Raw genomic sequence first — 11,256 nt, forward strand, 5'->3', positions numbered from 1 at the left:
AATACCGTTATATCATACTGGCTATTGCAAAAACGATTTATCAAGCAAAACCTTCATTCCAGTGTAAGAAGGAACGACTACAAGATATTAAATATACATATTTTAACAATTAAAAGTAACTTATTAAAACTAGATTAATTTCATGGGTTGAATCAGCCATTTATGATAATGGGAGCGCACACGACGGGTCCTTTATATTTAGTTATATTAAGAATTAATGTATTATAACCCCCCCCCCCCCCCTTCCCCAACCCCCTTAAAACCAGAAAGATAACATGCTGATACAAAATCGTCGCTTCTTTCGGTTAAGTTTTAACCATTTATTATGTTATAAAATGATGACAAAGGAATAACTGTGAATTACTTTGTTATTCGATTATCTTAGATTAGGTCAAGGTTTTATAATTGAAAAGAATTATTAACAAAGAATAAAGTTAATCTCGGATTTTCCAGATTGTTTACTACTTGCGATCGCTAAGGGTACACTGCTGATCGTAGCGTGTAATTGCATCATCAGCAATTTTCCTGAGTTCGGCAAATAAGCGTCACTCTAAACATATGATGCAATTCATTAAGTTTACAGTTATAAATATATTTAGCGGGTTTTGGAGAATGCGTAAATTGATTGGTTTAGGTTGACACACCTCCAGTCCCCCACATGTGTATTCAAGCAAATCGCTATTGACACTGCTTAACCTTCTTTAAAAACTAATAGTAGATATAATTTTGAAACTTGCGGTTTAATTCAGTTTTATTTTAAATCTAACCGCAAACGTAAAAATGGGACACACAGTAATGTGCGTTTGTACAGTGTATTTTACTGCCATTGTTGGATGTGCATTTTCTTCCCCAAGACTGACATCAGGAGAAAATCAACAAGATGATACTACAGAGCAAAATTCTCACAAGGAAGTCGAACATGTAGTAAAAACAACTGGGTATGTCCAAGAGATTGATTCAGAAAAGAAAATCGGTAGAAAAGTCCAGGAAAATAACATAAATGACACTGGAGGTGGACTTCCTCCCGAAAATTTTACTGTTCCTGAAAATTTTCCTTCGATCACAGAATCAGAAACAAAACACATAAACGATACGGAAAGTGCAACGATGAAACCGTTTGTGAAACCAAAGCAAATTCAGGATTTGGTCAAAAGCAGACATTTAGAAGAGATAAAGGAACAACTTCTGGCAAAGCTTCGATTGTCGTTTCCACCTATACTACGCGAACCTATGCCACAACTCCCTATGGATGAAATACAAAAGGTTTACTTTGCCACCAGTAATGATGAAAGTTACAGAAGAACATCACATTATTATGCTAAAACTGTTCGTAAATTTATCGTCGGAACAGACGGTAAGTAAATAATCACTTTCTCAGTTATTTTACTTTTATTTACTCATTAATTATATTGTTTTTTTTTTTGCAATATAAATAAACACTTAATTGTTTATTACGCAGGAAACCCAATATAAATATAGTTTCCATTGACCCGTTTATATATAAGTACTCGATAACTCATCAAACGGTATTCTCCGTTCATTGAAACGATTGATTGTAGTTGCTTACCGTCCAGTGGCAAATATGTCAAGCATATTTAGGACGAGAACTTATTTACAACGAATACAATAAGTAAATTTTTCATTAGTAGATCATCCATGATGAAGGGCGGAAAATTGGACCGCCCCTGAAAAATTACGATGTAGCAATAGGCCCCTTACAGAGTTGTTGCCAGGGTTCTTAAACGTACAGAAAGCACGGCATCCACCCAACATGATGCATCAGATTAAACGTCCCCATTCCGACACTACGTGGCTGCGTATTTATACATCCACACAGCCAAACAGATACCATACTTAAGCATGGTAAGAGAAATTAAAAGTCAAAGGATGACAAAATTTCTACACCAAAGTCGTAAATAAAGTTTGAAAAATGTATAGCAAGTTTCATCGTCTTTTCGACTAAATTATAGTACAACAAAGGTCCTGAATTTTTGCTATCCCAAACGCATATTTTCAAAGGTCAGTAATAGTAAACTTATGTTCATTAGGGAGCAGATATGTCCTGGTGACATTTCTGAAGAATGTTTTTGAGTTAAAGAAGTTACTCATCGATATTTGCATATGCCTCTTTTGGGTTCGTTAATGTTTTGCAGACTTTCAAAACCCATACATTATCAGTAGAAAGCACAGTTTCTAGTGATGTCTCCGACTATTCCTGTATATTTGATCGATCTCGCAAACAGAAGTTTACAATCCCCCCTCTAATTGTTTGCTTAATATAGAGAAGTTGTTGGAATATTTCTTTTTAGAAGATATGTGTGCTTGGATATCATCAGTTTTCCTATTTTCACAATAGGACAAAACCAGGACGTGTTAAACAAAAACACCATCAATGAGCATGTCCGTATTCAAACCAACAACTAGGATGACGGTGCATGAAAAACAGGTCACATGATCGTTAATGCGACCAATTTCGCCTTATCGACATTGTTTTTTAAAGGCGAAAACGCGAAATCACGAAAGAGAAGACGCGAAATCGAAAGCACAAAAGCGTGAAAGCGAAAACGCAAAATCAAATTCATTTTTCGCTTTCGCGTTTGTCAATTACTGCCCACTATTGTCAATCATCTCGTATCTTTAATCTTTAATCTGACTGGATCATACTCGCGTTTTAGAAATTTCGCGTTTTCGCCATTGCAAATACGAGAACATTGCAATAATGCAAAAACTCGAAATTGGCCGCATTCTACTTCCATTATTCTCTCAGGAAATCTGTTCGTTTTGTCACTTAATGCCCTACAGCCATATCACTTGGTATGACAATAGATACATCGTAGATACATCGTAGTAGAGACTTTTATCAAATGCGGTAAACTAACGTCCATTTCACATTTCAATGTCCAGAGGTTACCTTAAATGTTCACTTTTCAGATATTAAAGAACTTAGTAGAATAAGTTGATTGCTTATCGCCAAATATGTATGTCATTCTTACTTACATTTGATGCTTCATTGACTTTGTTTTACGTTTATGTCATGCAACTTGGCTTTGATGTGCATCTAGGAGATTCTTACAACTTCTGGCCAACTTAACAACATAGCTTCGCTGATTATGGATAAATGTTCAGGATTTCTGAGATAAGATTTCAAAACTACTATAATTAGCAACAATCTAACTCGACCAATGGATATATTTGTACGAGTCTGATAACTTTACACAAAATTTAACCACTTAAATTTAGGGGGCATGGTTTTTTTTCTCTCAAAACAAACAATTTTCTCGACTTTAATCACACACTAACAATTTTTTTCAATGACATACAGGAACAAGAATTATTCATGAAGCTCAATTTATGTTTCCCCCTTATAATCAATGGAACTTTACGTTTTTCTTCACTTCATTTCTGAAACAGATATTTTTTTCAAGAAATTTAGAATCAAACAATTTATTTTAAAAAAGCCTATGCCCCACAAAAAGATGAATGGTTGGTGTCTTATGTTTTATTTCATTTGGTTTCAGAATTTTTTTACAGTATTGTAATAGCCACGAAGATTAGGAAACTAGGCGAACTTTGTATAAATTTTTAAATCAAATTTAATAGTTTCAAGTGCAAATAAAGTTCGAGGTTAGATCATGGAGATTTCCGTGTTAAGTTATTTAAAAACCCGATGTCCTTGATGATGATCGAATTAACTCCGATTTTAGCTCATCTTAGCAGCTCGTGTCGTCTTTCTATCACGGCTACTGTTATTACATCTAGATCACAGAACTCAAATGCAAATAATTGTCAATTATTTTAAAGTTATGTAAATGAAATGAATGAAATATTGTTAAAAAAGTTCTCTCATAGTGACCTTTTGAAATGTATACTGTAATTCCATATTATTTTAACTTGTGTGTTTCTATATGGATTTGATTTTGAATAAAACAGGGTATTCAACAACTCTTTTATTTAAAATTAATATATTCACCACTTTTAAAAAACGTCAAGAGCAATCTAACGCCACGTGCAACCAAAAGAAGGGTTAACAACTTGCCTATTGACAATAGTTATATGATTTGCAGATCTAAAAATACGTGAACGTGATTGGTCCGTGAGATTCTTCTCCTTGGTTTAAACTTCGGTAGTCAATGTTACTTTCGTTACTATGTAACACTATGTTGATTTCACTGTGATAAGTTCATCAGCGATACACATGAATGGATTTCTGAGGTTTCAAAAAAGTTGAAACTGAAAATTTATAGAGTTTATTGGTGTGTAAACTGGTCTGCTGACTCCCAAACTTTACATAAAAGTCAAAAACATTTTTTTTTCAGATTGTGAGTTAATCGCCGTAGTTTATACATATCAATCACATCTAGAAACTTTATTCTTCTCTGGTTATCAATCTTGCGAAGGGTTTGACCTTTTTGTCTAATTATTTGATTTTGATCATCATACAGATCTCTCTATGATTTCAGTAACACAAAGGTGCTTCAAGAAGAGGTCTACCGGATGTTATTACTTTGACCTTCGGGGACGGGTTGATCCATCAGAAGTACAGTCAGTTCAGCTGTGGATATATAAACTGTTCAACCATAACGATCCTTACATGACGACATACGTTGTTTCCGAATTAGAAGAAGTCAAAAGACGGAAAAGTAATTTACGAATAAAAAATCTTGCTGAAAGGTTTGAAACAACCCAAAAGTATGGATGGCTGAAAATTGATGTCACAAAGACTGCAATGAAATGGTTGTTAAAACCAAGGTTGAATCATGGGATGGCAGTAATATGTAAAGATTGTCAGCGGAAAAACTATAGAACTATTTACAGTACAAAAACGGATTCCCTTCCATTTTTAGTGGTGACAACACGTAAATCACACGCCCGAGGAAAAAGAAGCTTTAACAATGAATGTACAGATACATCAACAGAATGTTGTCTAATGCCATTTACAATCAATTTTAGAGATATAGGCTGGGATTCCATTGCACACCCTCAGTCCATACAGGCTAATTATTGTACAGGAAGCTGTCATGGTAAGATTACTTGACGACTTTCTATTACAAATTTGCAGATCAATTTAACATTGTTGGGCTCAGTAAATTTAAGACGATATATATATAAGTTGTGTTGTTAGCCTTGCACAACCCTAGGTTATTAGACGGAAAACATCCATCGTAAAGTTGTCATGTACTAAGTACTCGTCATTTGCGATTTATCGCTTCATATTTCGTATAAAACCACATTTAAAAATAAATATATTGTGGTGTCATTTCTGACATTTTCTGGATTTTAGTCAACTTGGATCCACTAAAAAGAGAATTGTCACATACATCATTGTTTATTTGTTTAATATTTTGTTATGAACCATTGTCATTTTCTTAAGCTTTATTTAATGACAAGGTTGATTGATTGATTGATGTTTCCTACACGTTCAGTGGCAAATAGTTCATGCATGTTCATGACTGACACTTGAAAATGAGGGTAGTTTGGATAGGAACAGAAATATTGCCTTGCAACAGGCCACCTTCGGGCTCCTCTCAGAGTTGTTACAAGGTTTTACGTGCAGTGAGCGTGGCACTCTCTCTACACGAGGCATCAGATTTAACGTCCCATTCTGACCAGACGTGGCTGCGTACTTATACATTCCGCACAACCAAAAAAAAAAAAAAAAAAACGCGCCACTTTGCAAAGAGTATTGTCTACTTCTGAAAACAATCATTCCTACTATAAAAATACATTTTGAGGCAATTATAATTTATTTTTTATTATTTTAGCCCGTTATGCCATGACAACAAACCATACTAGTTTAATACAAGAATACCGTTGGACAAAAGCAACAGAGAAGCAAATGGATGCGCTGACGCCATGTTGTGCACCAATTTCATATAGGCCACAGTCAATATTGTATTTTGATGGCGACAAAGTTCAAGAAACACGAATACCAAATATAGCCGTTACAGCATGTGGCTGTGTGTAGCTTTAGTGTTATTAAACGTTGAAGCGGGTAATCAGATACTCGAAATGACTGTTTGATAACCCTAGTTTTGTTTTCTCTCTATACATTTAATATGGGTTTCATTTAAAAATAAAAACATTTTAGAATCTTCTCAGTACATATCGCTTAACAATAGAGAAAAGTTATCATTTGGGGTTATTTTATTAATAGAAGATATCAGTTAAGGGTGTATAGTAAAGGGTATTTCACGTACAAAAGTACTTCGCATTTAAAAGTAATTTGCGTCATAAATCTCTGTAAATAATTCAACATAAAAGAACCATTAACGATTTTGCATTCAAAATAATAACCGAGTCGATCCAGTCGTAACCGATTAATAACTTAGCCTTCACTTTATTTACACTAGTTCATAAAGGTCATTGTTATATTTGCTATGTATACACTTTTCTTTAAGCCTACATGACTAAGCAAATTAACCTTACACATTTAAAACAAAATGTTTAGTTGTGTTTCAAGTACTCAAACTTTGAACACTTCGAATATTGTCGTTTTAGTCTTGAAAATTAAAGTACACCATTGCTACTTAAATAAATATCAATAAACAGTATCAATGCAAATGATCTTTATAAATACAAATGTAAAGATGAACTTTATCAATGCAAATGATCTAAATATTAATACAACTGATCTAAATATCAATACAAATGATCTAAATATCAATGCAAATGATCTAAATATCAATGCAAATGATCTAAATACCAATGCAAATGATAGTTAGATATCAATGTAAATGATCTTAATATGAAAGCAAATGATCTAAAAATCAATGTAAATGAACATTCTCATTGCTGATAAATTTATCAATTAATGCAAATGTATAAACTCATTAAATGTATATTGTCATTGCAAATGTTTATATTATCAACAGGATCAATGCAAATGTTGTATTTTATCCATGCGGATGAATTTTGTGAATGTAAATTAAGCTTTTCAATGTAAATGCACTTTATCAATGCAAATAAACATTATCAATGCAAATAAACATTATCAATGCAAAATGTACGAAATGTACGTATTTTATACCTCATAGTTCTCATAATATGAGTGAGTATTAAACTGTTTATACTTTTCCTTCAGAATTTCTTTCATTGTCCTATATTTTTCAATAGAAAATAAAAATGAAAACAGAAATACGATACAATGAAGTATGATTTGAAGAACAGAAGATGACATGACGGATGAAATACTTTTTGCATTTGTTTTTAATATTCATTGTTACTGCAAACACGACAAACAGTTGACTGATGAACAATGACACAACGGTGAATCAATCATTCTTCTCTTCTTGTTGCTTTTGTAATTTTGCCCCATAATTGTATTCACTTGCTAACATTTTCTAAAGGTCTGAGCGAGCTTTGAATTCGTCATCCTCGTCATTTAGTACATAGTTTACAAAAGAGATATTCTATATTTAGTTGTTCACCATCAAAACAAATCACAGTCATAGAAAACTTATTACAAAAGTGGGGTATTATAATTCTCCGTTCTAGGTGTAGATTTGGTCTTAAAGGAATGGCTATATTTGATGTTCTGCTACTTCTGTCTGAAAACAAAAATGCAAAAACTACAAATAACCTTTGATTCACAATTTTGCTACAGAATGCAAGAATTGCTTTATGGTTCTCATCGCTATGATTTAAAATAAGAGACAAAAGATACAAAAGAGAGGTGGAAGAAACTAAAGGGATAGTCACACTCATAATTCGAAAACAAAACGAAAACCTACCAAAATACAAACAACAGTCTACCAATACAACATAGAAAACTAAAGACTGAGCACTACAAACGCCAACAAAAAAAAAACAAAAGAAAACGGGGGTGATCTCAGGAGCTCCGGAAGGGTTAGGTGATCCTGCTACACATATGACACCCGCCGTGTTACTCCTATAAAATATTTTGTTAAGTTGTATCAAGTGAGTAGGTATCACAACTTAGCGGATTGGCAATTGACTCTTATCTAACCATAAGACGTCACCAAATTCGTGAACCATCGGTCATATACATTTTTTAAGAGGACAATCAAAATTCAAGTTAAAGACAAACAGCAAACTATAGCACATGCAACACGAACCCCTTAAAAACAAAACGATCGGTAAATCCACTACCATATTTTTACTTGAACTTGGAAATAATATCCTGTTAGTGGAGCCTATTTACTATACAAACATCTCAAACAATTTTTAAATTACATTGTTTAAACAGCCAATGAAAGACGATACAATAAACCCAGTAAGCATGCAGCAGCTATTAAGTCCAATTCCAAGTTCAAGTTCAACTTGTTATTGTCAATCAGAAACGCCCATTACAGGTAGACTAATCAATTAACATTTTATTATTTACGAGTGATTACAATGATTTAGTTACTAATAAATGAATTTAACGAAGAAAGCGGAAAAACATACTAATGTTTATTTAAATCTTTGTTTTGACATTGACAAAATAAAAAGAATAAAACATTCTGTTTGGCCAAGGCTGGCATAAACATACAGTTATATTCACAAGATGACAATCGTAAATAAATAAATCACTAAAATGAATGTCATGAATGTACCTACGATAAATGTGTCTTGAAATAAATACAATTAAGAAATTGTTTTCTAACAATACTCAAATTATTTATCAAGTTACACATTTGATTTGATAATGTGACTTTCTTTACTGGATATAAGCCAAATAAATAGTGATTGAATGTCTAAATTATGAAATTTTTGTATCAGGATTTACTTTCTGGAAACACAGTTATGATTTATCTTCGGCGTTAAGTTTAACCGGTTTTCTATTCAATGTTTTATATACTAGTACTTCATACGCTTTTTCGATTACTGAGCTCAATGTCCTATTTTGAAAAAAAAGACAACAAAGTAGAAAATTCCGTTTTGAGGAGAGTAACTTTGTTAGCATGTTTATTAAAACATACGTACAATCTGATTAAAATTAGGTCTTTCACTCTGATCCGTTAGATTTGTTATGATTGTTTTTAATCAGATTGGCATACATTCATTTTGATATTCGATGCCTTACGATCAATCTCTAGATTAGTAAACTTGCATTTCAAACTGCCGTTTTCATTGCCAAAACATTAGCAATAGTAAAACTTCTAATTTCTAGGATGCTGTAGTTTTTTATAATTATGATGATTTTTGCTAGACACATATTTCAATGATTTCAAATAAGTCCTGATTTTAGCCCGTAAAAGATGTAGTCAGGTGAAAATAAAAAAAATCTGAAATTTAGAATTGATACTATAAATCAGAAGAGCATTAGTTAAGGAACAAAATAAGCAAAAAATATTGAAAAGTTATGGAACTCCTTTTCGAGATATTTGATTTTTTTAAAAATGGTGGGAAAAAGCTGACTCTGACTTTTACCTTATATTTAGCATTGACATTATTTGTGTTTCAAATCGTAAGAAAAGAAATCTAGAATCTGCTTAAATTTTGGTAATTACCTTTTATGTGCTATTGAAGTCTTCTATGAAAAGAAAAGTTTGTGATATGGGGCAAAATATTTTTCCCTGTATAAAAATTAATTTCATCGAACCTAGTGTCGATCAACTGAATGACGATTACGAAGTTATCCCAATGGGAAAATATGATATTTATGACATTATATCATAATATTATGCAGCTGAAGTAGTAGGAAAATTGATTACATAGCAAGTTTGTATCAAGTTGATGTACTAAACGTGCATTTGGCATTCATAAGAGAGATGTGTATTTGACCTTCGTCGGAGAGAAATGAACAAAACATCTCATTCATTATGTTTCTCGTTTTACATAACTAACAGTCACCAGAAAGACTTTGTAAACATTTTCAAGAAAAGATTTGTACTAGACATTTTTCAGGGTAATTTAAATGTAATACTACTGTCATACAAATGAGAGATTTAGCTAGCTACAAAACAGGTTTAATCCACCTTTTTCTACATAAGGAAATGCCTGCACCAAGTCAGGAATATGACAGTTGTTTTCCATTCGTTTGATGTGCTTTTGATTTTGCCATTTGATAAAGGATATTTTCCATTTTTAATTTTCCTTGGAGTTCGGTATTTTTTGTTATTTTACTTTTTTTTTTAAACTCAACCAATAAATTACGAATTAAACCAAAACAAATGCATTAAAGATCGGCCAAGACTTTCAAGAGATTCTATAAAAACCCCATAATCATTTGCATGATAATCTTTCAATGACGAGAACATTACTCCCACTAGCCCAACATATATTATATAGCCGAAAGTTCGTTCTCTTCATTTCACGCTGGGACTGTCCAATTTCATGTCCATTTTAGCATTATTCATTTCATGCTCAGCGCCTCCGTATAGTCTTTAATCAACTGATTGGACAGGTAGAACAATTTAAAATCAATCCCAAAGACATCTTTTCCATAAAAAGACAGCTCTCAAATGACGGAAAACAGGTCTGCCGATTAAAGACAATTTTTGGGTTATAATTGCAAGATATTCGCTTTGCATTATCATTAAAAAATAGACAAAGTTTGAAACGAGATACACATTTTACAGTTTATTTCGGTTGTCATGAATAGTGTCTTTTTGGCTATGAAAAGTTACTGGTATAGGCTAAAACATACAATTGTTGTTGAAGTCTTGTCTCTTGTATTTCTAAAAACCATTCATCTATCGTTATTTACATCTAATAACACTTTAAAGGAGAGGCAAAGATACCAAAAGGGACATTCAAACTCATAAGTCGGCAATAAACTGACAACGCCCTGGCAAAGTACGTTTATATTGTTCTTTCTTTAAAGGGTCAACTTTGGGAATTGCATTAGGGAGGTGGTTTTTCACTGTTCATTACCTTGCTGTGTGACATTCACTTAAATTACTTAGACTTTATATATCTTACTCTACGGTATGAATTTTTCTCATTGATGAAGTCTGTACGGTGACTTGTTATTGTTTCCGCCTATACTGTAGCCTTTATGTATAGCTGCATTTCATCAGCAATCGAAACATTTCTCCTTGTTTTTATATGAAAAGGGTAAACTGGCAGGGATTCGAACCCATCAAACAACGTAATCTGAACTGGATGCATATAATTAACTGTAAGCATTCTTTTATAGGATACCATGTATAAGATTATTTTAATTTTAATCTACCATCTGTTTAACCAATATCATTGAAATGAATCATTTTTCTGGGCGGATTCTTATGCTCGTTTTTTGGCATATTGTTATTCAACTGGTACAGAAAAATAGTTTAACACTTAAAAATTATAGCATTCTTATATTTTTTT

The 11,256-nt window shown here is 32.6% G+C and overlaps 1 protein-coding gene across 1 annotated transcript; it reads left to right on the plus strand.

The window, feature by feature from the left end:
• The first annotated feature begins 629 nt into the window (after positions 1 to 629).
• LOC127728533 (growth/differentiation factor 8-like) lies at positions 630 to 7,074 on the plus strand. Its single transcript, XM_052235981.1, has 3 exons — positions 630 to 1,354; positions 4,461 to 5,021; positions 5,763 to 7,074. Exons 1-3 carry the CDS (start codon positions 781 to 783, stop codon positions 5,963 to 5,965), a joined length of 1,338 nt encoding a protein of 445 aa, XP_052091941.1. The 5' UTR covers positions 630 to 780; the 3' UTR covers positions 5,966 to 7,074.
• The last annotated feature ends 4,182 nt before the right edge of the window (positions 7,075 to 11,256 follow it).

The sequence above is a fragment of the Mytilus californianus genome, unplaced genomic scaffold, assembly GCF_021869535.1.
Source record: "Mytilus californianus isolate M0D057914Y unplaced genomic scaffold, xbMytCali1.0.p SCAF_1, whole genome shotgun sequence".
NCBI lineage: Eukaryota > Metazoa > Mollusca > Bivalvia > Mytilida > Mytilidae > Mytilus > Mytilus californianus.